The 25,388-nt window shown below is 44.8% G+C and overlaps 1 protein-coding gene across 8 annotated transcripts; it reads right to left on the reverse strand.

Moving 5' to 3' along the window:
- Positions 1–23,774, reverse strand: fgfr1a (fibroblast growth factor receptor 1a). Of its 8 annotated transcripts, none has more exons than XM_040195602.2 (18): positions 23,186–23,774; positions 18,786–18,966; positions 13,254–13,496; positions 13,028–13,117; positions 12,150–12,322; positions 9,793–9,916; positions 8,221–8,411; positions 6,885–7,029; positions 4,906–5,096; positions 4,380–4,525; positions 4,168–4,289; positions 3,658–3,768; positions 2,563–2,753; positions 2,309–2,431; positions 2,146–2,216; positions 1,909–2,046; positions 1,398–1,503; positions 1–1,307 (listed from the first exon to the last, which is right to left on the reverse strand). In XM_040195602.2, exons 2-18 carry the CDS (start codon positions 18,937–18,939, stop codon positions 1,131–1,133), a joined length of 2,496 nt encoding a protein of 831 aa, XP_040051536.1. In that variant the 5' UTR covers positions 18,940–18,966; positions 23,186–23,774; the 3' UTR covers positions 1–1,130. The 8 variants fall into 8 exon arrangements, with proteins under 8 accessions (XP_040051536.1, XP_077943095.1, XP_040051535.1 ...); XM_078086969.1 differs by having other exon boundaries at positions 4,380–4,524; positions 4,899–5,096; positions 23,186–23,768; XM_040195601.2 differs by lacking the exon at positions 6,885–7,029 and adding an exon at positions 7,761–7,911 and having other exon boundaries at positions 23,186–23,768.
- Between the last annotated feature and the right edge of the window lie 1,614 nt (positions 23,775–25,388).

Below are 25,388 nucleotides of genomic sequence, written 5' to 3' on the forward strand. Positions count from 1 at the left end.
TTTGTTTTTCGATAGCATTTTATTTAATGTAATCCTTTTACGATGAAATACGTGTTCTGCAACCCTTCATCAGAAGTTATATGGCAGCAAATGTAACTCCTGTTAAAGCATTTACAGTAGGAGACAAGTTCATCACATGGAAGGCATGCACAGTGGAAGTGCATGATGTTAGCGAATGACTCTGGATCTTAACAAGCATGGCATACAACCAGGAATATTTATAGTCGTGACCATCCTTGGAATCAGTGGACATTGAATGAGACATCCAATGTTCCACATACATCCAGCCAGTCACACAACACATATTTTCACAAATCTTTTCTGATGGAGAGAAAACCCCAAACGCTGAGTTACGCTGTATTGCAGGTTTGTGTCATGAAAAGCACTTGCAGTTGAAAAACAAAAAACCCAATATATATATTTTTGTCATCGTTGATTATGCAGTAGGTTTAGGGGAAATCAGCAAAAACAAACTGGCGACGTCATCCTCCGCAATTTAGAGATATTCTTATGTAACAACTGCCCCTACCGACTATATTAAAAATGGATCAAACAAAAGCATCCTCGTACAAAAGAAAACAAATCAATTATGGTAATAAAAATAAGAGTACAATGTAAATATATATTTATAATTTCCTAACTGTATTTACAATAAGATAGTGAATGATGCAGAGGACTGCGTGTCCTCTGGTAGGATATTCTCTGGATTTGGTCAGAAAAGCAGAATATTGTCCTTCAGTACTGATGAAACAACAATGAAGGGGAGGAAGAAAAAAACTAAAAAACAAAACGTCCTTTTTCAATCTCCTGACCTGTGGAATGCCCAAACTGGAAAGAACAGTGGGAGTCTGCTCTAATTTGTTTCTCTCCCAACACTGCGCCACACTGCCAAGCCCGGTAATACAAAGTGCCCCATTGACATCGTCACCGACCAAGAACTGTGGAGACTCAGATTAACTCCTCGGTCCATGTGATCAAGCAAGTTCTACGACGAGTCTCTCCAAGCTCCTTTCTCACAGGGCACTGAGTGTTTTTTAGCTTCATCTCTGGGAATGTGGGGTAGAGTCCAACCCCATGAGGCAGGGAGCGGAGGAAATGTCAATGTTTTTTTTCTGAATCCGGACGAGGTGTCAGCGTTTCTTGATGGCTGCCCCATTGGAGTGGGGAGGGAACTTTGGCAGGCAGGGCTCCTCTGCTCCGGCATCGTGGGAGAAGACAGAGTCCTCCCCCGAGGAGCACGTGGAGCTGCGGGTGTCGGGGTAGTTGGGGGAATATTGGTCCAGAGGTACAGACAGCTCCAAATACTCCTGTAGGCAACAAAAGGGAGCAGTAAAACAGTTTATTACATTTAATTTAAAAAAAAACAAACATTTGTGCTTGGGGAGGGGATTATTGACCTGGTTGGATGTCATGGCCAGGCAGCGGTCAAGGTCCTCAACCAGCTGTTTGAATGTGGGTCTGTGCGAAGGAACAGCATGCCAGCAGTCCCTCATCATCATGTATCTGCAGATCAAGAGATTTCAAAATGAAACTGAAGGGAAAACTGAAACAAAAATATCACAACCCACGTCATCCCCTCAATGCTGTAAGCTCAAAACAGAAATCCTATATTTGCAACTCATCCGTTGGCAGAAAGCAATCCTCATGGCTTCTCCTCTGTGATTACAACAATGCAGCGGTGTTACAACCACAGGGTTGTTTTGATCATACGTTGCACATGCAGCTTAAGGTGTGTCAAAAAATAAAGGACCTTATTAAATACAATTAAAATGCATCTGACCATGAAATAGCATTTAATATTCGGCCCAATAGTTAACCTCAACTCAAAAAGCAAAAATGCTGGGAAATAGATATTAAAGGTTCTGTCCCAGGAACATGTTGGATTTAATGTGTGTAGTGTTTCCTTACAGTTCATGAGTGCATGTTGAAGGCTTGTCCATTCGGTGACCTTCCTTCAGCAGCTTGAACAACTCCTCCACTGGGACTCCGGGGTATGGAGAGCCCCCCAGGGTGAAGATCTCCCAAAGCAGAACCCCGAATGACCAGCTGCGGACCAAAAAAACAAAACAGAAAGGCATGTCTAAATTTTCTGTACAACTAAATCTCTTTCTCACATCACATAAAACAGTGACGTGTACTACTCACACATCGCTTTGGTTGGTGTATATCCGATCAAACAGAGCCTCGGGAGCCATCCACTTGACAGGTAAACGACCCTGTGGGAAAAGTATGCATGTTGGCATGTTACAGTCTCTGGTTTGGGTGCTTTTCCGTGAGTCCGAATGCTAATCGAATGAAGGCTACTCACATTGGTGGTCTTCTTATAGTAATCAATGTGGTGGATATCTCTCGCCAGGCCGAAGTCTGCTATTTTCATCACGTTGTCCTCGGTTACCAAAACATTGCGAGCGGCGAGGTCCCTGTGGATGCACTGCAGAAATGACAGAAATGAATCGATGTCCTGAGAGTTCGTTTCTCAAATACAACGTCCGCAGAACATTTATTATTTAAACTCATTCCTCTACCCCTTTTCGACCTAAAATACTTTTACTTCATGCTTACCTTTTTAGAGGACAAGTACTCCATGCCTCGGGCCACTTGATAGGCACAGGACACCAGATCTTTGATGGACATGGTCTCTACGGGAACCTGGTCCGGGTTGTAGCAGTACTCCATGCCTGGTGGGCGCCGAGCTCGCAAGTACTCACGCAGGTTGCCCTTGGACGCGTACTCTACGATCACATACAGAGGACCTAAAAAAAAGAATAACCACCCGGAAATGAGGCCATGTAACATAGAATTTGGAGTTGGGGTATTATTTAGTGTATTTAATAGAAATAATGAAAGCATTTATAAGACTATCAGAAGAGCACAAGAATAAACGTCATGATGGGAGCGGCAGTATTTTACAACATACATTAAAAGACCAAATCCTTAAAACTGAAATATCTGACTGATGCGTCACAAGGGTGAAGCAAACAGGTAAAGCTGCACCATATCATTATTTTTTTATTAATTAATCTAATTATCTTCTTGATTTGTCAGGTAATCCATCAACCGACTCATTGATGATAAAAAATATTTTATTATCTTTAACAATCATCTTCTCTTAAATATCACATTTTTCTAATCCATGACATCAATAAAGACATCGATTGAATTCTTTGCCTTTGTGAGTCACAATGTGTAAACTTGAAACAATTGAAGATAATTGGGTTATTGGCCGGCAAAATAAAAGTCCCTTTTAGCAGAAGTTGTAAATACTTTGAAATTAAGAGACACACACACAAAAGAGTTACAACTTAATTTCAAAGCAGTCACTAAAGTGGAGCGATCTGTGTTTCTGTGTGGAAGCAGCAGAGCGGCGTGCACTGCGGGGTCATCGGAGGTTAACTTTCTTTAGTTTTTTTTGTCGGGGACTATTGGAAGGAAATGGCAGCAGCTGTTGTGTTTCAATGTGAGAGTTCGGAAGTGGGTGTCAGACTGGTTTACTCATGCTGTGGTACACATCTCTCCAAATGGGGTTCACGCTAGTTTGGACAACAGAGACACACACACTGTTGTCTCTCTCTGTGTGAGTCTGTGTGTGTGTGTGTGTGCGCATATTTGTGTTGGCCCGAGCAGGTCAGCAGCAGACCCCAGACTGTCTGGTCCTACCATCCTGTGTGCAGGCTCCCAGCAGATTAATGATGTTCTTGTGCTTCCCAATGATCTTCATCATCTCCATCTCTGAAATCAGGTCTGACAGGTCTTTCTCTGTGGCGTCAGCTGTAGGGATTAATCACATTAGGGCAATTAGGCAATGTTTTTTTTGGGGAAAAAGCCCTCACAACAATCATCCTACAAAGTACAAAGTGAAACTGAGGGTAGGAGACAATAAATGCTACTTTCTCCACATCCTCACTCCTCTGTGCAGTTTAATGAACACTGTTTTTTATGGGATGTCAAGTGTACTCGTAAATTTGTACTCCGCCATCCCATTAGCGAAGTGGCCTGGATCCAGTGGCAAATGTCTTAGTATCCGCTCATCACACTTTTGGTGGTGGAAGTTCTCACCCCTGGAGTTTAGGCTTTGTTAAGATCTATTACTATAAACGAAGGGGACTTCCTCTCTGTCAATCAACTGATCGTATTAGTTTCTGTAGTTTCAGAGAACAGCGAACTTACATTTCAACATTTTGACCGCAACCTTGGTCACGCGGTTTTGTTTTTCTTTGTCAAGACCCAGTGCCTCTCCCATCACCACCAGACCGAAGCAGCCTTCGCCCAGCGGCTTTCCAAGAACCAGTCTGTTAGGAGGAGGAGAAACATGAGACAGTCATCACAAGTTCAACCCCAAATCAGCATTGTGTTTCGCAACAATGTTCCAGTCTCCATACCTGTCCCGAGGCAGCTCCCAGCGGGGATCCTGGGGTAGTTCATACTCGGACACCCCGGACAGCATTGGAGATCCGCTGGAAGAGAGGCGGGACGGACGAACCAGCATCACCCCGGAGTGGATGGAGGAGCTCGAGTCCACGGACACCTGAGGAAAAGAGGACGGACATTACTCCTCCCGTAGTGGAACGGATACCCGCAGCAACTGTAGTTGACAGTGACGGAAAATGTTTTGACTAGAATAGTTTGTCAAATGTAGAACCGTATAAAACCACCCAAACCAGTCGGCTCTACCGTGTGAATGGAGAAGAAATACTCCTTTAATACTTACCGGATGTACAATACCTCAGGAAGCTACAATGAACCTGGAAGCCCTTTGAATAAATGCTTTTAGTTTTCCGAGCCAAACAGCCCAAAATACATTATTAAGCTTAGAATTTACAAGTGACCTCAACAAATGGCATATGGGGGGAGAAAGAAGAGATGAAAGGTATATATGTTCCAAACCCCCTATCTACTTTCTGTTACCTGTCTGCGCAGCGGGATGCTTTTGGCCAGCTTGTGGACGGCCAGCGGACTGTTGAAGTCGCTCTTCTTTGATGAGGTGCGATTCTTCACTAGAATTGCGATGGCAATCATGACCACAATGAGAAAGAAGCCCACGCAGTAGATTACCACCTCCAGGTAGGTGTCGCTGGCTGGAGGATAGTGTGGGACCGCTAGATGGGAGGGGTGCAAGGTGACGGGGTCAGCTGTCATCTATGAAATTACACTACGGCTGATGGATATGCTTTAAATACATGATCCAAATCACACCAAATCATACACATGCTTTCAAATAATATGACACACACACACACACACACACACACACAAAACCAGAGCCTTTGACACAAAGAAAATCTAATTGGAGGCCATTTATCCCTAAACTTCACTTTACATATTTTGCTAATATGAGAAGTCAATGAATCAGTAAGAAATTGTTAGGGGAAAAACAAATGAGCCTAATTGGTACACACAAAACATTGATTTAGACATAAATTAGATTGTAGCTATGTAATATAAATACAATAGTTTAACAGCGTGCAAAGGATCTGACTTTCATACAGAGCATCAACACTTCACACACACCATTTTTCAACAGATCCTTTCTACACCATCAAATGGCCTAATTCACATTTTATGCCTACTTGTAAGTCTAAAAGCAGCAAAACACAAAGCATGAGGTAGATACAGTAGATAAATATGAATATCCAATTTTGACTTCCAAGATATTTTGACAGTTGTGTGTTGGTACTGGTTAAGAAAACAACATTTTCATGTGAAAGAAAATGGCTTATTTCTTGTGTAAAAAAATATTCGATTCAGATCCTGTTTTTTTCCTCCCATTCAGTGAAAACACCGGGATTTATTCATACCACCTCTAGGTGTGTAATAGGTTCCACATTTCAGCGAAGCTGCTCACCGTGGCTTGGGATGTGGCATTGTGGGCAGCGGCTACATCGCACAAATCAGTTCTAACTGGGTTCCCCGTTTACACACAAGACGACCCGGGAACCTAAATCCTCTTAAAAGCATTAATGATGGCGACAAATATTTTTTGCCTTTTTATTTTTATCTTGAATTCATACGGCTGCGGATTTCGTTCTGGTGTTGGTTCAGAATTTAATTTAATTAAAAGTTTTACTTGTTGGAAGCGTTCAATGTACCAGAAGAGTTATTCTAGTTAATTATTTAGAATATTACTAAAATGCTTGTTTTTGTATTTCAATTTAACATTTCAGTATTAGGGCAAAAAAATATTACTGATCGCTTTGGTTTCCGCCTGTTATTGTGGGATAAATCATTTTCTTTCTGTAAGCGTTACATGTTGAACAATGCATCCCAAACCAAGGGGGGCAAACTGACTTAAGTGTACCGTTACACCCCTAACCAACACCAGCAAGTGAGCTGCACTTGCGTGAAGAAGCTGATTGACAAGCAGCTTGATAATTGGACAAATGCTCATTCCAAAATGCAGGAATGTGACACATCCACCGCAGCGGGCCAATTATCAAAGAAAATCAGCTTTATACCAAAATGAATACAAACACTAGATAAGAGACACCTTATGATCAGAGATGCCAATCAACCCCTCAATGTGCCGGGCTACGTGGCACCATTGAGAATACCTCTACTACTGGCATGTTTCTATACGTTGATTATTATTTTTGTCATGTTGCATTAGGTAGCAGACAGATCCCGGGGTTGTTTGGCATCTGCTGCTTCCATTTAAGAGACTGCAGAGCATGGCTGGTGCTCTTCCATCTAGGGAGTTTAGATGGAGCAGGAGCCATGCTGAGGAAAAAGAGTGAGTACTAGAAACTCGCTCTGGCTTCCTCCCACATTTTTCTACAGAAAATCGTCCGATTAGGGCATTTTCTGTCAAATGTGAAGGTGGACAGGCAGGCTGGAGTTGGAAAATGGGAGTTAATGAAAAAATAGGAAAGAGACTGAACCACTGATACCTTCAAAAACGGCCAACCATGCAGAGTGATAAGAGTACCCGATAGAATTGCCCGCCAAGCAGGTGTACTTCCCAGCGTCATCAAAAGACACATTTCTCAGTTGGAGGACTTCCATTTCCTTGTCCGTGGTGTTTAGGCCAGCGCTCTAGAAAATAACAAAAGAAACAGACCCCAACAAGGCCCAAGATGGGAAAGGGAACCATGAGTAAAGGATTCTGAAAGAGAAAAAAAAGGTGGAGGAGGGTTCTCCGCCTCAATTCAACACCATCTGCCCAAAAAGTATCACCGAGAGAGCCCCTGCAGGAGGACTCCAGTATCTGTTAGTGGAGGAGCAGGTTAGGTTCACTCTGCGCTTCAGAAGACCGCATAGCGCAACCCCATCACCACATTAAATACCTCACTCTCATCTCTACATGCAAGAGATGGGTAACATGGAAAACGCCTCAGCAGAACAGGCCACACTCAAATTCACACTCATACTTCTTCAAAGGAGGAGGATGGCTGGAGAAAAACAAAAAAAGGGTAGAGGCTTGTGAGCCGTGAAAGGAGGACTTTGAAGGGCAAGGGAGCGGGAGTAACAGAAGAAGATGGCAAGAGAGGCCCTTATTAGGAGGGCACAGCACAGGAATGGGGGCAGGAAGGAGAAGGGGGTCCAACTCAAACCTGAGACTAAACACTTTCAACTGTTCTGCTGGGAATTTTCCATAGCGTCATTTAGAGTCAGGAGCACTGAGGCCGGAGAGAGGGAGGGAGAAAACGGAGGGAGGGAGGAGAGAAACATCTGAGGTTGTCTCGAGTTATACGGCCCGATTTTTTCCAGGTGGTCCTAGAAGCGCCTCCACTTGTGTCGCCCCCGTAGCGCAGCGCGGTGGTTACCTGTGGGCGCATATCTGGTGACCGTCAGCCACGCCGACTGATTGGCCTCTCCTATATAATTGGACACTTTACATATATACTCCCCGCTCTCCTCCTCAGTCACATTGTAGAGGGTCAGCACCTGAGCATCCGAGCTATTGACCCCAGAGTGCTGGAAATAAAGACATGTGCAGCACAGACAAAAAAGTGACAAAATGACACATGGAATACGAGATCATTCAGATGTAAATTATTGGATTTTTTGAGAGTTGTGTTCAGGTTTGCAGTTACAAGATAAACTTCATATATTTCATCAGATGCAATTTGGACCCCTTTTACAGAGATATTGGCTAGATTAGAAAATAACCAAAGGCTATAGAAGAAGTCTCTAGTCTAATCAAAATTACGACATTTTGCAGGTGTTTTTCAACTTAATTTTAACTGGCTTGTTGCTGCAAAAATGGATAAGAAAAACTCCTACCTTGAGAACACGGACATACGCTAAACCATCAGGACCAAGTCGGCTTCCATTGAACTCCTCGTGCTTCAGCCACTGGATGTGAGGCTGGGGGTCGCTGAACACCTTGCACTCAAACTCCACGTCGCTGCCAACCACTGCGGTGCGGTTAGCCGGCAGGCCGGCCTGCAGGATCGGTCTATGGGGAGAACGCTCTTCAACAAGCAAAAACATATACAAACGTTGATTTAGAAGAAGCTTCGCCAGCGGTAGTCTTGCATGGCAGGACGTATCTCAATAGCGCTGTGTCAGCATCAAAAGATAATCTGCTTTAATCTAGGAGTCATGTTGTCAACTCCGCGACCCGACCCCGGATAAGCGGTTGAAGATGGATGGATGGATGGATGTTGTCAACTGAAATACTCCAACACATTGTTTTATTTCCCAAGAAAGCACCTTTATCAGTCGGCCATCGGGGATCAGTCTATTCTCAAAGCATTGGACTATTGGACATTTTTGCAGGACTATAAATTACATGCAGATTGACGGTGGGAATCCTGTAAAAATACAGCGTTCGGACTATGCAAGCAATGCAGCAACTACACAACGTAAAAGACAGATGCGTACAGTGACGATACGAAAAGCGTAGGGCACATACGGTATAAGATTTCCATACGGTATGAATTTCTCACATACCGGTGTTGCGTGTAGCACGGCAGGCGGCAGAATTTATTTTTACACGTCATCGTGGAACCTTTGGCGATAGGAGCTAGTAGCCCCGGTGCTTTTCGGGGTCAACAAATTAATGTGTTTACTTGAAAAAGCAATGCCGTGACACCGTCAGAATCTTTAATCCTGTGATATGGATTTTTGGCCGTAGCGTGCAGCCCTAACACAGCTGACTGATTTTTTAACACGAACCAGATAAAAACCCGTCACATCAGGGCTTTGTTAATGGAAATGCTGCGGTGGACGGCAAACAAGGTGACCTGCATAAGATAATGTGTAAAATACAGATGGTCACATCTTATGTTGAGAACTAAAGCGGTTGTTTTCACAGCCGTGGGCTGATTGTGTATTTTATTAATGGATGGCCACAACAAGTTCCGTTGTCTGGTTGAGAGCGGTTATTCCACAGATGAAATGTTGCAGCTCCATTTTGATGACCGATAGTAAACGTACGAGTCAAGAATGTGGACGAAGTGGCCGGTGACAAAACTCCCCCATAACTGAAGCAATATCAACGCTCATCATATAAAGCAAATGGGACCATTTGAGAGACAGAAGAAGAAGGTGGTCTATGATTTAAAAAGCCAGTGGTTCCTGGAGGAGTAAACCCTTTTCTCCTCAACAAGGATCCAGTAGTCAAGCCACAAGTACACAGGCTTTATTCATCAAAATAGCCAGTCACCAAATTCCACCTACCCCGTGCGTTTGTGATAATCACATTTGACTGGTTAAGAAATATCTGAGAATTCCAACATGACTGAAGGCAACGTGATTATTCAACAGGTTATTAAAAGACAAATCAATAAAACTTCATATTCAAAATCATATTTTAAAATAGAAAACTACTTAATGACAATTAACACTTACCGACTACGTCGAGCTGGTAGGTGTGATTGATGCTGCCGTACTCGTTTTCTACCAAACAGGTATAGTTTCCTTTGTCAGAGGGCACAGCAGATTCCATGATGATGGTCCAGACGTGGTCACGGACCTGAGGATTTCAGATAACGCAAAGGTTTACAGTGGCTGACCCGACCAGAGTCAATTTCTGCTCCTCGTAATTTTTTTTGCATTTGATAAAAAAAAGAAAATCCGGAAATACAGTTTGCTCGTAGAGTCGTCTTTGTGCGAGATGTTGCACCCCTGATGGCTCTTGCAATCGTTCTGATAAGACCAGAACGTGGCGCTCGTGGCACCTTGTATGTCGGCCCCTGACGTCACAGTACGACTGTGTGAAACATTGTCATGTAGTGTACAGCACTTTGACTGAAGGTGTAAACCTCAAAGTTCATTTACCATCAAATCGAATTAACATAAATGGACGGTTGTCACCCAATCCTCGCAACATGGAACTAGACTGCAGTTTTGAGTTCAACAGCTAAAACCCGGAACTAAAGACTTGAGCATTTTACTCCATCTGCTTTCTACCAATACAAGTGTCGTAAATCTTTTTTTTCTTCATTTCAAAGCTTCAGCAAACAAGGTCAATGATGTGGGATGTGATGATAAGATAACGCTCTACTCCGTCACGCTACTCCCTCTTCATGTGACACCACCCAATGTTTCTAAACAGAGGATCTTTGTCGTACCAAACAACGAAGGAAAATATGTTCACGTTTTATACACATCTGCCCCAACCCCTCTAGTTAGCGCCAACTGAAGTCTGGCTCTTTTTTCTAAAACATGTTATAGTTTTCTTTCCATAAATCTGCCAAGACCGGCAGTGTGTGATTAACCAGCGGACCTCTAAGGCAATGGCAACATCAAACATGCATATACACACACAGACTGAACCATACGGTCTCCCTCATTTAGCTAAAAACATGATGGGGGAGTCCAGCTGCCTGCTGCCAGATGTGTTGTGCTCGGCTTCATATACATGTGGTGGACATTATTCCCTCCCTCCTGCACGTCTTCATGCAGACTATATGAACAATAGAAGCCCGGTCATAAAAGCACGAGTCTGGGAGGGACATGAGCGACGGCCCCGGCCGCTAACGCAGACCTTTGCACCTCAACTTGAGAAAAAAAAAAAAAGTAAAGTAGAAAAGAAAATGCCAGATGGTTGTGTGTGTGCCGCCTGCCTGGCTGGCTGGCTGGTGGGGGGGGGCAGGCAGCTTAGAGGAAACTCCTAAATCTGTCCCAGCTGGGGTGGGAGATGGGCTCGGGCAGCATGAGGGAGGCTCGACTGACACCTCGATGGGATGAGCAGATGCAGGGACGGTGAAAGCGCCTTTCTTAGTGCATTTACATCCAACAGCCACTGAATGCAGCAGTTTGCGTACAAGTCAAAGTGGAAAAAAAAAAAAAGGTACAAAAAAGAAGCACCGCCAAAAACAAAATGGTTTTTCATGCAATTATCATCACCCCCCCCCATATCATATGATTAGATTGTAAGTAAATGCAACGGCCTCCTTTAAGCCAACAGGAAAAGATTGAAGGCATTAAAGCTCGGATCAAAAGCATAAACACAGATACGTGATGGGTATATTTCAGATGATATCATAATGATATTTACTGTAAAATGTAATATACAACAGTTTGCATCACAATCGAACAAAGATTGCCTGGAAAGTCTGTTGATGTTGACAAAGAAAGTTATCACAGCAGATACGCCATATCACAGACAGAGTAACAAGGAAGCTGTAGCTCGCCAGTTTGTAAGTACACGCAAGTTGGTGTGGTCAACATTTGGTCACATTTGTTGTGACACTGAGCAACAAGTGGCAGCAATGTACTGCACATGTGTGAAAGGCATCCTGCAAACAAAGCATAAACAGCGCCATTGTGCTTCAGTGATGTCAGCAGCACAACAGAGGCTTCAGTATCACGGTGGGTGTTTTGCTACGTGGATGTAATTACAGAAAAGACGATGCCCTGAGTCCTGGAACGAGGACAGCAACGTTATCCTTCCTCCAACCTGCAGCGATTCTCACTACGGCACGAGGTTTCTTTTTTGTGGCATCGGGTTTCCCCTCGTCTTGTTTTGTTTTTAGCCGAAATGTGAAACTTGCCCGTCTTCACTTGCGGGATGCGTTTCTTATTCCAGAGGGGGAGGGGAGGACGGGTGTGTGGTAATCTAACATGGAGATGAGATCCCATCTCCACTAGTGACTAGAGAACGAGCTTTAGAGATTCAATAAGAAACGCCGAGGTGGGTGTCGTGTCACTAAGAGGAGGCGGAGGGGAACATTTGAAAGTACATATCATTTTTTAATAATAACCTTGAAGCCTCCAATGCGATGGTCCCTCTTGAACTCCTTGCCATTCTTGTACCATTTCAGGCTCGGCGTCGGGTTGCCGCTGGCCTGGCATCGGAACTTCACCGTCTTACTGGCCGGGACGGCATGAAGCTTCTTCTCCATTTTCTCTGGATGAGTCCATTCTGGGGCCATAGCTAAAGAATAATTAAAAAAAAAAACACACACACACAAAACTATGTTAAATATAGTTTGACATTTGTTCATATCGTCAGCCAGCATTGGACAGACGAGTCGCGACCAAAACGTTACAAACGAGTGGCCGAAAAAAGCTTTTCTTTGTAGGTTGGCTGGGCTTTTCAGCCCCCTTAACCAAGCCTTGGGCCAAGTACCTGACAGGTTACAGATGAGTGTTCACCCAAAGCGTTCTAAATTAGGGTCCTGAGGCTTGGCTGCACTAGGTGGGGGAAGATGGGGTTTAAAAAAAAAAAAAATGCAAACAAACACTTCAAAATGGCCCCAGTTGCCGGGTGGGTCAGGGTGAGATAAAGCTCTCTGGGAGTCACAGTAAGAACTCAAGGTCATAGTTGCCACGCTTAGTAGCTGGATTCTTTGCGGGCAGAGTGGGCAGCAAGATAATAAAGGCTGTGTGTCCTAATTACTCGAAGGACAAATTGGATTACCGCGATTAGCCACAGCGGAGATCCTCCTTATGTAGAGGCTGTAACTGCGGTAGCTAAAACCCTGTGATTCACAGGGGAATCACTCACCTCAGTGTGACTGACTGATGGAATAATAAAGCTTCATGACAATCACTCATAACCCTGTGGCTCCGGGCACGCAAGTAATGACCACTTCTCACAGCGGCATTAGTAACTCGAAAAGAGCAGCGGCACACTTACGCAGCAGTTTTTGACTGCCCAAGAGTTTGGCTTCCTCTGATGACGACTCTTCCTCTTCATCATCGTCCTCAGATGAGGCCAAGGTTTCAACTGGGGAGACAGCGTTTCCGTTAGCACGGATCCAGTGATACAACATGTTCTAGAGCAAAGTATCGGGCAATACGAAGGAAATAGTGACTGACAGGAGCAAAAGAGGCCGCTCTAATTCATCTCCGTATTCCTCTACCTGTGACGTTGAAGTAGTTGCTGTGGTTGCCGAAGGTGGTGCACGCGTACAGGCCGGAGTCCGTCAGCTCCACCGCCTCGATCACCAGCTGGACGCCGCGGATGCGCGTGTGTTCTCCATCCACCACGGCCTCGTGGTCTTTGGTCCAGTTGACGGCATGGGGGGAGTCTTTGGCGGAGCAGCTCAGGTCCAAACTACCCCCGAGATAGAGAGTGAACAGCTCCACCTGGGTTTCCACCGAGGCTACCGAGGAACAAAGCACGGGACAGTTATTGACGAAAGCTCTGTAGTTATTTAAATGCAAAACCATATCTAGCTTGATTAGAAAAATACTGGCCACAAAAAACTAAATATAGGACAAAAGCAATGGGTGATTCACAATAGGACACAATAAGCAACTAAATAATAACGGAACATTTAGGCACCGTGTCAGAGAGCTCTCACACAACACGTATCTTTACTGTAGGCATAAAATAAATAAGTGGAATCAACAGGATCCTATGGCGCGTTTCCACCGAACGGTACGGTACCCTTTTATTTGTGTCTCCACTGCCAAAAGTTGAGAATGGTACCGAAAATCCGAACCGTACCACTTTTTGGGTACCCTTCCGTTGGGGTACCTGGCACAGTTGTTTGGTACTAAAGGGTGGAGCTAGACTCACTGCAGAACGTTGATTGGTTGAAAGAGTGTCGTCATTTGCGCAAGCCGCAAGGGGAAAGACAACACACGTATCACACTTGCAGCATGTAGCCTTTGCTCAAACAAAGATTGTCGTCTCCTTGTGACAAACAACCACATATCGAGAAGCAAGAACAGGATCGGCTGTATGTCCTCCATTGTTGTTTGCGGTTTCAGTTTTCGAGCGATGGAATGAAAGTCAATCTACTTTCTGGAATACACCACGCCTATCAAGTGGCTACTGTTGGCGGTGGAAACGCTCGCCAAATCATGGTTAACAGACCCGACCCGTACCGCTCGGTGGAAACGCGCCACAAGAGAGGAAGAGCAGAAAGAGTCCTTCCGTGATTTCCTGCAGGCAAACCGCCGCCCGACCTCTCCCTCAAACGAAATCATATCCAAAGTTAGTTAGGGCCCCATCTTCAGGCAGGCAGGGAGCTACTTGGGAAAGGAAGGTGAAATTCAATTAGAGGACGGAGGAGAGGGGAGGTGAGACACCTGAGCCCCCCTGTTCTAAACGACTACGTAGTCCGCGGAGGGAGGGGTAACGCGATTACGCCGACACGTTGTCCATCACGATAGTGCGGCGTGTGTGTGTGTGTGTGTAGGAACAAAAAGGTAAGAAATCATTTCTGCTCTGAGCGTACGAATCCGTGCTTAAAAGCGCCGCACGGTGAAGAGAAATTAGGATTCAGACTCCGTGGACAGTAGGACTGCATCGCTTTCAGTACCAGTTCACCAAGAGATTGTATTCTATTGATTATTCAGAAAATGCTGGAAAATAGAGAAGCCTAAGATGATGTCTTGTTTCTCAAAGATATTTGGTAGATTCATGCAAGCCAACGTGAAACGTCCTCACATTATAGGAGATGAAAATCATATTTACAGTTTTGTGCTTGAAAAATATCTCTAATATAATATCTAAATAATGATGGAATAATTCTTCGCTTCAATCGGTCTTTCAACTTGTCGGGTCGGCTGTAGTTTGAATGCTCGTTGCTTTAGCCGGCTACAAAGTAATCCCCCGGCAGTGGAACCACAATGTGAAACCGGAATAATTTCCCACATCGTCCCTTTTCTGTTACAGCAAGAAGAATGGGGCTGGATTATCAAATGCCATCGAGGTAAGTGATCTGTCAAGATGAGATTATCATGAAAAGTTCAAGGCGCACCGTGTTTGTAGAACGCACTTCCTCAGAACAGGAAGAACATCTATACAGCATAAGCAGAGCACAGCACCAGCAGACCCGACTAATCCCTCCCACCCTCACAACAAAGGCCTCCAAACAATGAAGGGGAAGAGGGAGCCAGTGAGCATGTGCACAGGAGCGAGCCAGCGAGGGCCTGCAGCAGCAGGTTCTAGCGCCAGTTGCTATGGTGACCCCACTTGGGCCCAGTAAAGGTATTTCCTGGATCACATGTGTCTGACAGGCCCTTAATCCCAGCAGGAAAAAGGGGCCGGGGGGGGGGGGGTTAGGATCAACTTTCTCCTCGAATACAAACCCAAACGGGCGGGGGAGGCAGAAGAGGCATTTAGTGATTGACTACAGCGATCCGACCAGGACGCGGCCTTAAAACTAACGTCTCCGCACTGCGTGTGGGGTGGGACGAGTGTGGGGGGGTATTATGCTCCTGTCCTTGCGCTCTAAATGGAGATGCCACTGATAAGACAGTCAACATCCCAGCTGTTAATCTGGCCGCAGGCATCATAAAGTGCCCATAAAAGCTGTAAAGTTTGCTTGTTCCTTTATCGTCGGGCACAGTCGGGACCATTTGTGCTTCCGTGACAACCGACATAAAACCTGGGTGAGATCCAACACAATGTAGTCAAACCAACCTACTGCTATCTTTAAAAAAAGAAAGACCGCTTGTCATTTTGGGAATTATTTATTTGATAGTAACAAGTCTTCACACTGAGGGGAGGTGCCGCATTACAGGATTCCTTTTGAATCCGAGGAGGTTTGATCTCGTTAATCCTGCTGCCGCTATGATCGGATTAAAATTAATTAAAGACCATATTTCCAGAGAGCCACCCATCTGGAATGTGTTCCACCATCCATTTGAAAACATTGAGTGACATTTTTAAAAATCAGCCAAATGATATTAATCATGAAAAGATTTTTTTTTGTGGCAGTATCACACTATAGGGGCTGCGGGGGGGGGGTGCAAAAGCTCACCAGTCTGCCAGCACCAGACCAACAAAGACAAAAAGCATTTGCTCCGGTCTGCGGAACCTACTCTGGCTACAAAATAGGAAGCAATATTCCGCGTGAATGACTTGTGGGATTTCCTGCTCTCTCTGGAGGTCGGAGGCCGTGAAGTCGCGCTGGTCGAGGCTCTGCGGTGGCGCGCGGGCGAACAAGCCGACGGCGCGTTTCCTGCGGCGGATCGACCGCACCACAGTGAAGCGGTGGCTGACATGTTGGGGAGGATTGATAATGGACAAAAAGGCGGGACTAGCAGGAAGCCATGGAACGGGGACAATGCCTATTAGCAAGCTCAAGACATTTGCTAAGCTAGTGTCCCTCCTGAAAGCCCTCCAGTGGAGGGGCTTTTCATTCCTAAATGAGCCCCTGACAATCAGCACGGATTAACACTTGCATGCTACAAGACATTCTTTGTGTCATTCGAATGAGTTCCACTACATTTAGTCCCCACATTATGGCAGTAACGGCGAACGCTGCAAAACCAGGGCTTTCGACGCATGTTGATCTACTTCTACCGTCTTAGGAGACTCACGCTCACACAGCTTTGAAAATAACATTAGAAAAGTTACAGGGACTAAAGTAATCCATTACTCAAACACCACACGCATGGCAAGCTTTCCAAACGGATTTTTACCACAACTTAAGAATTCCATCATTTACCGTTTATGGCTTTTTGATTTAAGTAGAGATGGACTGGAGTGATGTTCTTGTGCTTCAGACATGTAGTTCATGTACTATGTTCACTGCTCGTCCTCTGTACATAAATAGCCTTTCATTTTCACTTTTTAACTTATTCAACACGACTGAAAATGAAGAATGGACAAAAGGGAAACAGAATACTGAACATCATTTAGCAGGAAAAAAGTTGGTCAACAACATCTTGCCATGACTGCATTTTGCATCAGAGCTTAATGTGTGCAGCAGATCCTTTGCAACCAAATAGGTCATAATATAAATGCCATTGTCATAATCCCGTTCTCCAACCGACAGGAGTTGATCTGGGTTACTTGAACCATAATGAACAATTAGTTTTCCTCGAGTGAAAATAAAATAAAAAGTCAAATGATTGGAGGGGGGGGGGTTGTCCACAGAGTCGAGCTCCAGTGTCTCAAGAGTCTGTTTTTTAAGACTGGCAGCTCTACATTTTAAGAGAAGAGTCAGCAGCTCATCAACTCGGACTGACAGCAGAGCATCCAGTCAAATAAAGCCCGTGGGAACGCAATATAAATAAATAACTGACATTTCACTGTCATGTGCAGAAAGACGTACTAACATTAAAATGATTATAACAACCAAGTTGCACCAAATCTAACCAAGAGAAACCGAATGTCCTTCCACGTGACCCTTGAAGAAAATGTAATCAAATGAATTTGTTCAGAGGATTTTCTATTCTTATTTAAACAACAGAAAACAAAGAATCCTGCATTAAAACAGGACCATTTCCATCGAGCTGTTGTGTTTCCCCAACCGAGACAAAGGGAATGCAACCAAATGCTTCTGCTGTGATTGTTTGTCGACAGCTGAAGCCATCCGTCACCCGGCAGGAGGGGGTGAAACATTCCCAGGCAAGAAGGCCGTGGGGGGAGCAGGAGAAAAGGCACAGAGGCGCATAGATAGTACCTGGCCATTTGGTGATTAAGCACTGGGTGGAGTGTAAATGCATCAGACCTCCCCCACCCGCATGGAACCTCACGGCTCACCTTAGAAGACAAACATTCTCCTCAGAAACCTTATCCTCTGGGATAAGGGAGCATCTTCTTTCCTTTTTTTTTTTTTTAAACCTGGCTAATTTATGGTTTCCTTGACAGTCAACTCTTCTCTGTGACAACAAATACCTTTTCATTACAAAAGCAGGAGGAGAGCGTGGACCGGTAGGTAGTGGGGCGCCCCGAGGCTACAGATGGGAGTCATTTACTCCTCCCTGTCCCACTGTCGGCTTAAACACAGCCGCGCAAAGTTTATTCTGGGGCTCGCAGCCCAAGAGAGACCCTCTTGCTTAATTACTCTAATTATAATGTTGAGCTTTAGAATATTCTTTTGCTGCTCCCCACTTCCGACTGCAGAGCGTAAACATCCAAACCCATTTACCCGCAAGTCCGGGCAGCTTTTACAACGCTGGACGGAATCCAAGAGACACATTTTTTAGGATTTGATTTCAGTGCCTCGTTCCCCTTTTCAGAACTTATCTCGGGCCCAATTCTTTCTTTTTTTTAAAGCAATCTACAAGATGCACCGGCCAGTTTAAGAGCAAAATAAAATAAGTTTTTTGAGCGGAGAAACCAGTTCCCACCTCCTGGTTTAGTTTGCCAGGAGCAACCGAGACGCTGAGAGTCCGAGACAGTTGTGCCACATCTGACACAGTTCACTGCACTCAAACATCAGACTCGGGCAAATGGGGGCGGTGGAGGAAACACTGACGCCACAAAGGACAGACTGCACCGAGGCCTGGAGTGTGTTAGGATTACATTCCTTTACAAAGAACAAAGCTCTGATTATCAATGCACTGTTCCTCAAGTCAGTCTGGAGAAGTCAGACTTAATACGTTCGAACAGCTTTACGATATTAAATAATTCTACTGTGAGCAGCAATAAAAACCTGTAGTGCACAAACAGTCGGGAGTCTCTAGAAGATATTAAGCAATCTTACCTTCGTCATTGTTGGCCGGCCGGCTCTGCGTCCTTAAGACTTGGGAGAATAGAACCAGACACAGAAGTATATTTGGCCTCATCAGCATCCTGCTGAGGGAACTACAGCTGCTGCCTTTTCTGCGACTGCAACTCCATTCAGGCCGCCGGGGCATCAGCAACGGGTCATTCGCAGTAAAAAACTGAAAACAAGCAAACGGTAACAGAAACAAATGAATCATCCACCCCAAGAGAAAGCCTCATAACCTCAAAGCTTTGTTGCGAGAAGACAAACGATTAGTTGAAGTCAGTTCATGAAGGCAGAAAGCGATTTTACATTGGTAAACATTGGTATGCAGGAATGAAAAATCGGTTTTGTTGCTTTTCAAGAAAGTAATGTCCTTTTTAAAACATACAAATGGCAATCTATTTCTGTGGACAAGGAAATTCCGCACTCGTCTTAAAAGAAAAGAATATTCCGTATGTCCACACGGTTCAAGATAGGGACTCGGGCCGCCTTGTACAAGAACACTGATAAGCAGCTCGCCCTGATGGCTCCAAACACGGGATACGTCTCGCTCACCTCTTGGGAATTAAACATTTTCAAGACTTCAAAGCGGCAACTGAAGCATGAACCCTTAAAGACGCTCAGAACACTGGAGACCACGTTGATGTTTTTGCAGTGCCCTCCTAAACAGGGCACAGTACTGTTGGGTGACCCTCACATGCACATCTGCTTGCATCATAACTTCTGCAGCATCTGGCAACAGAGATTAACACTCGCCCCGAACCCCTCTTGAGGAATTTGTTTAAGACACACACAAAAAAAAAAAAAGCCTAACTCTGTTATGCGACACCCCTGTAGAGAGAGAACGCTGGGCCATCATTTCCCCACTGAGAGATCTATCACCCAACAGTTGGTTTTGGCCCCAGAGCCAAAATTGACCCCCCGCCTCTGCAACCATTTGCTAGCATGAGTTGACAGGAGGGGTCGAACAAATGGAGTTTTTTTTTTTTTTTGTAAATACAGAATACAGGCTTCATCAACGAACACCATACAAATCAATGGGTCATAAATTAACTTAATTGATCACAGTCCAGCATGTAAAACAAAACCAGCCTCATCGCATGTGGGTCCTAGGGGCCAAAAGTCATGTTCGGCTGCAGCTGTGGGTTTCCTCAAGAGGTTAACCATTGTGTGTGTGTGTGTGTGTGTGTGTGTGTGTGTGTGTGTGTCTGAAACAGTCACTGTGTTCCCCTCAAAAACTCAATTTCACTTTCTCAGAAAGCTCCAGTGTTCCGGCAGCTGAGCCGTGTCGGGGGGTCCGAGGGGGATAAGGAAGCGTGGCCATCGCCGCTCCGTGACTCAGGGTTTGGGAACGCTCCAAAGAAAAGTGCTTCGGCTGCCAGACAGGAGGGGCCGGCCGCGGTCCCCTGGCCCGTCACTATGACAACCGTCAATAATTGAGAGAGGAGGAAGCAGCTTCTTGAAAAAGTAGGATAGGACACTTTGTCATCTCCCGCGGGAGTGAGAGTTAAGGCTGCCGCCCGCGTCTTCACGCACCGTCGTGTCGACGCATTCGTTTCAAGTCATGGTTCTAAAAGGCTTGCGTGTGTTGCAGAGCAATTTACTGCCAGAACAACAGGTGGAGTCACGTTTTTGTGTGTTGAAGTTGTTCGCCACTGTTGCTTTTCATCGCGGACAAATTTGTCCCGTATTTTCCTCCACAACTTTGTTCCCCTCGACCGGCGAACAGACGTTTGCGGAGATCTCGCTCCATGAATCAGAAGAGAAGTGGTCATATTTACGGATTTCTTCCAACAAAAGCTCTTCGATCTGATCCATTCTCTCGTAAAAAAAAATGGCGGTATTGTGCTATGAAACCAGAAACGTCAGACTCCGGAAAGGATGTAGTTAGCAGACCAATCGCAGCCTTGCAGGCTGGAAAAATGGGTTGACGCAGGCAAGGAGGTGTGAAAAGGCACGCAAGGGACACGCAAGGGACTCTTGGGTCTGCGTGTCCTTGCGTCTCTCTGAAAACGCAGGAGCATAAACTAGGCTTTAAACAAACAGCGCGTCTTGCCATCCGCTCACTGGGCAGAACTCCTGTGAGTCACTGAGAACACAAACCGACCGGCACACTGACACACTGTTAATTGTGGGCCCATATTAGCTTTTCTCTGAAAAACATCCACCTGGAAAAGCATGAAAACTGTTCTCGGAAAGATCCGATTAGTATCGGCCTCAAAAATCCAGCAATTGTCGGGCTGGAGTTACCGTTTGATAAAATTCCATTGTGTTTCTAATAAAAAATAGTCAGTGTTCAAAAGTAAAATATACCCACAAAGGAGATATATATACACACACATAGATATAGCTACAATAACCAAATTTGAGGGATCCCTGCCAAATAGGAGTGACCCACCCAGATAACGGGATCACATGGAACACATTCGGATTCACAGAAATGACACAACACAATCACACCTGCGAGCCCCATTATCAAAAGGTTTGTTTGCTCCACTGAACCGCACTAACGGGCCAGTCGGACCCCACGAGCAGACCCCAACTGAAACACCCACAGGTCTGGTGTTGCATCGCTCGCTTTAGCATGCAGCACTCTCGCTTCCCACTTCCTAAGATTTTTTTATTTTATCTGCGATCACGAATAGTTGTTAATTATACTAACAAGAAAAGCATGAAAATATGTTTGATAATACAAGTATGAAAGCAATATAATTTTTAAAAAAAGTCCAGAACAACCTAATAAACTGAGTGACAACAGGAGAAAAAGAAAAAAGACATTTTCTCTACAGATCAAACTCGGTATAAAAGTTACACTAAACACAAAAAAAGGGTGGTTCAACTAAACCGATTAGAACATGCAAGACACGTTTAGCTTCTCCCATCATACAAAGACACAGGCTTCACCCATAACATGGCCTGCACACCATAATTACTGTTCACCGCCATCCATGCATAAAATTCCTCAGCTCCCAATCTATGGACCCCCCCCCCAGAGTTATCTGTGCACTCAGACAGCAACAGGCCGGTCTGCACCCGGCTGCAGTTCAGCGAACATAAGAGCATCAGGCAGCCTACTCATTTCACAAAAACAAGAAACTTCTGCCTTTTTTTTTTCTTCTTTTCTTTGCAGCATCAGTGATTTTGCCGTCCGGGTGCCACGGAGGGAGATCAGGTGACATGAAGATTACACTCAAACGCAAAGACCACCGGTGTCAAGCCAGCCGAGACGGAGACACTTGCTTTCACGCTTAAAAAGTACATTCAGTTTAAATGTCTCCCGAGGGAGGTAAACACAGCGCAATAACCCTGGAGAGGATACCAACATGCACGCGGCGTGTATCTGAATGAAGTTGAGAACTCCCACAATGCATCACACACACATACACCATCAAACCCGATGCCTCTGGAGACCAACTTACAAACAGATCTGAAGGATCACCAACTGAAATCTACTTAGTACGGATATAAATTTACTAGAACGGTGTCATGGAAACATTTCACATTTCGTATGGTAAAAATACAGGCCGCATTAAATGAATGCAAAAGGAGCAGCCTAGCAAATTAAAGGGCATGAGAGTTCTACCTCAGAGAAATTAAGCGGTTTCTGAACAGTATTTTTGAATTGAAATATGCGTTTTGTTTGAGTTTTAATATGAGAGCCCTGGAGGGTTTCTGCGGAGATAAAAACACGATTGACACAGCAAACATATGACAACAGATGGATGATTCTACTAACCCATTGCATTAGCATTTCATTTTACTTTATTTTATTACTTGTGCACTGCGGTCTTGTCTGTCTACTGTCGCGCACTAACCGCAAAGACAAATTCCTTGTTTGTTGTTTGGCATATTTTGGTAAATAAATGTTTCCAGATTCCTGAAGCAAACCTGAAATGTTTCTATAAAATGTAAAAAACAGAACGGCGCCATCACGTGCAGTTTCAAACATCTGCCTTGTCCGTTTTACCTTTGATGTTATTTGGTCTTATTCAAATGCTGTAATCTGATCAAAGGTGCCTGCTGAGACTTAAGGAAAAGGGCCCCGGGGGACCCGTCTGGGGGCCTGCAGGCAACGTTCGGGCCTTCGCCGTTTGTCCCCTTCTCCTTCCCGAGCGTGGAGGACACCGAGGTGTTGCCGTGCACGAGACAGACCCTCATGTCCCCCCCACCCTCCTCCTCCTCTCTGCACCCAACTACAGGGAACAACATTTACAAAACCGCAGAAATAAAAACAACTCCACGTGAAAACAGATTGAACGCGACTCAAATGGTTCGAGGACACGAGGTTCGGTAACAAATTAACGCGACCACGCTGGAGAAGAATCCACGAGGCTCGTAAACCGAGTAAAGCGATAAGAGAAGAGGAGTCAAAGAGGGGGGGGGGTTCGGCTCACCTCACCGGCGGGGGGCTGTGAAGCAGCCAGTGTGCGTCGGACAGGGAACACTCCGCAGAAACACGGTTTGCGCCACAGCAAATCCAGATGTTGACGTGAAGTCCGTGAAAAATAATGAAGATCTTTGCAGAACGTGTGCGTGAGAGAAGAAGAAGAAAAAAAAAACGTGCGTCGCCCACACCGCAAAAAAAAATCCCAAATGAGCAAAAGAAGCGGAAGAGAAACTTCCTAATCAGCGTTTGCGTTTCTGTGCTCGAGCTCGCGTTCACCTCATCCGAAGCCTGCGCGGTACTTCTCGCCCTGGTCCCTTTATCCCCCAAAAACCTTTCGCTCGCAGTGAAACGAAGTCGCCTCACCTCCGAAAACTGAACCGCGAAGTTGTTCAAACTCACTCCAACAAAATATATGCAGGCTAAATCTCGCTCGGCGTGTCGCGTCTGTAAAAGACTCGTACTTCAACTGATCCTAGAAAGTATTTTTCGGAAGATTCCTGGCGGATAAATGCGGTTAAACGACGAGAGTACGAGCTGCTCCAAACCTCCCCCCTTATTTCTGAGAATGTGCGCATCCTCCGGACCACTGTGAAGACAGAACAAGTAGCAAAGGGCACTTCCGGTTTCTGCTACAAAATAAAGGTGACCTCAGCAACCACAAGTACCGGGGACTAAAGTAGGATGAGTATAGGCTCCAAAAAAGCGCCACACGGATTTGTTGAAGCGGAAATTACCGGGTAATATAAACGTATTAACAGAAACCCACCATTACATACATTTGGAGAAGAAAAAAAACATACATTTTACTTTGATACGTTCTACCCCTCGCCCCCCAACCAAAAGTCATTGGAGGACAATTCACCTCAAAATTGAGTGCATCTGCACCATAATACAACGCAAGCTTCCAGTGTTGTGCAGTGCAGCGTTTGTTTCAGGTACATGCGGTTGTTTTTCCCACACATTTCTGCTTTTATTTTGAATAGGTGACCGGCGGAACTCAGGCCCCTTTTAGGCAGTTACCTTTCAGCTTGATGTAGGTCTGCACGGGGTGGCAGAAACCCGGCTCCCCCTCGCATCCACGGCACCAGCGCTCCACCAGCTCCCACCAGCTCTTTGCATCGTGGCAGCAGAGTCACACAACAACACAAAAATACTAAAGTGACCACGAATAATTATCGCGGTCCTTTGCTACTTTCAACCACCGTAGTGGGTATAAACTACATGCACTCACCCATCAACCACTCAGCACTGATTATGACAAAAACATTTACAGAAATATGATACCTAAGAAATATGAGCAACCATATTGCTATACAGCCATTGTATTAAAAAGACAGAATAAGATTCATTCCTTTGGTCCCATGTAGACATACAAGAACAACAATGTATATGTTTGTTGCATTTCACAAAAATGTTGATCTTTTAGTGAACAATAACTACAATAAAAAAAAACCGAAATGGTATTGTTGCATTAACGCCAAGAAGGCACATGCCGACAAAGGGACGCTGGACTGTTTACTGACTAATAGCTGGAAATAGAATGACTGTGTATCTGTGGAGGCACATTAGTTTTCATCAGGACATTAACAATTAAAATAACCTGAATACCAGTACACTGACAGAAAGTAAGCACTCACAGTCCTGTTCAAGGCAACTTTAAAATAGCTTTGTTGTGCTGGCGAATATACATCATATGCTTTGGCAGCATTTCAAACAGAATCAGAATTTCAAATGCAAACTCAGCGGCAACAAAGGTTTGCGCTGTCTGATCAAACACATAGTTCGGCTCATATGGTCTTTGATTTCATGTCACGATGAACAAATAATTGCCGACTGCAGGGACACACGCGGCCCATCTTGGTAGTTAGATTAAAGAATGGGATGACCAAGGAACAGATTTGTGTTTCAACATGTGTTAGCCTTTCATCTTCCAAGCAGTGTGATGTTAAAGACGTCTACAAAGTGGGTTCCTTTACTTCATAGAAAATCCAACACTTTCCAACACAACAACTGATTCTTATAGAAGGGTAGTTTATTGAGAAGAAAACACCAGCTTATTGCTCTTATATTGGTTGTAACACACGGCCTGAACTGAGCTCATATCAGTAAACACCGGGGGATGTTGGCACGACATTACAGGTTGTGTGACTAAGTGTTGATGCTGTAATCCATTCATTTCAAAATGAAATTCTAGGGAAAGCATCAAGATG

The sequence above is a fragment of the Gasterosteus aculeatus genome, chromosome 13 (assembly GCF_964276395.1).
Source record: "Gasterosteus aculeatus chromosome 13, fGasAcu3.hap1.1, whole genome shotgun sequence".
Lineage (NCBI taxonomy): Eukaryota > Metazoa > Chordata > Actinopteri > Perciformes > Gasterosteidae > Gasterosteus > Gasterosteus aculeatus.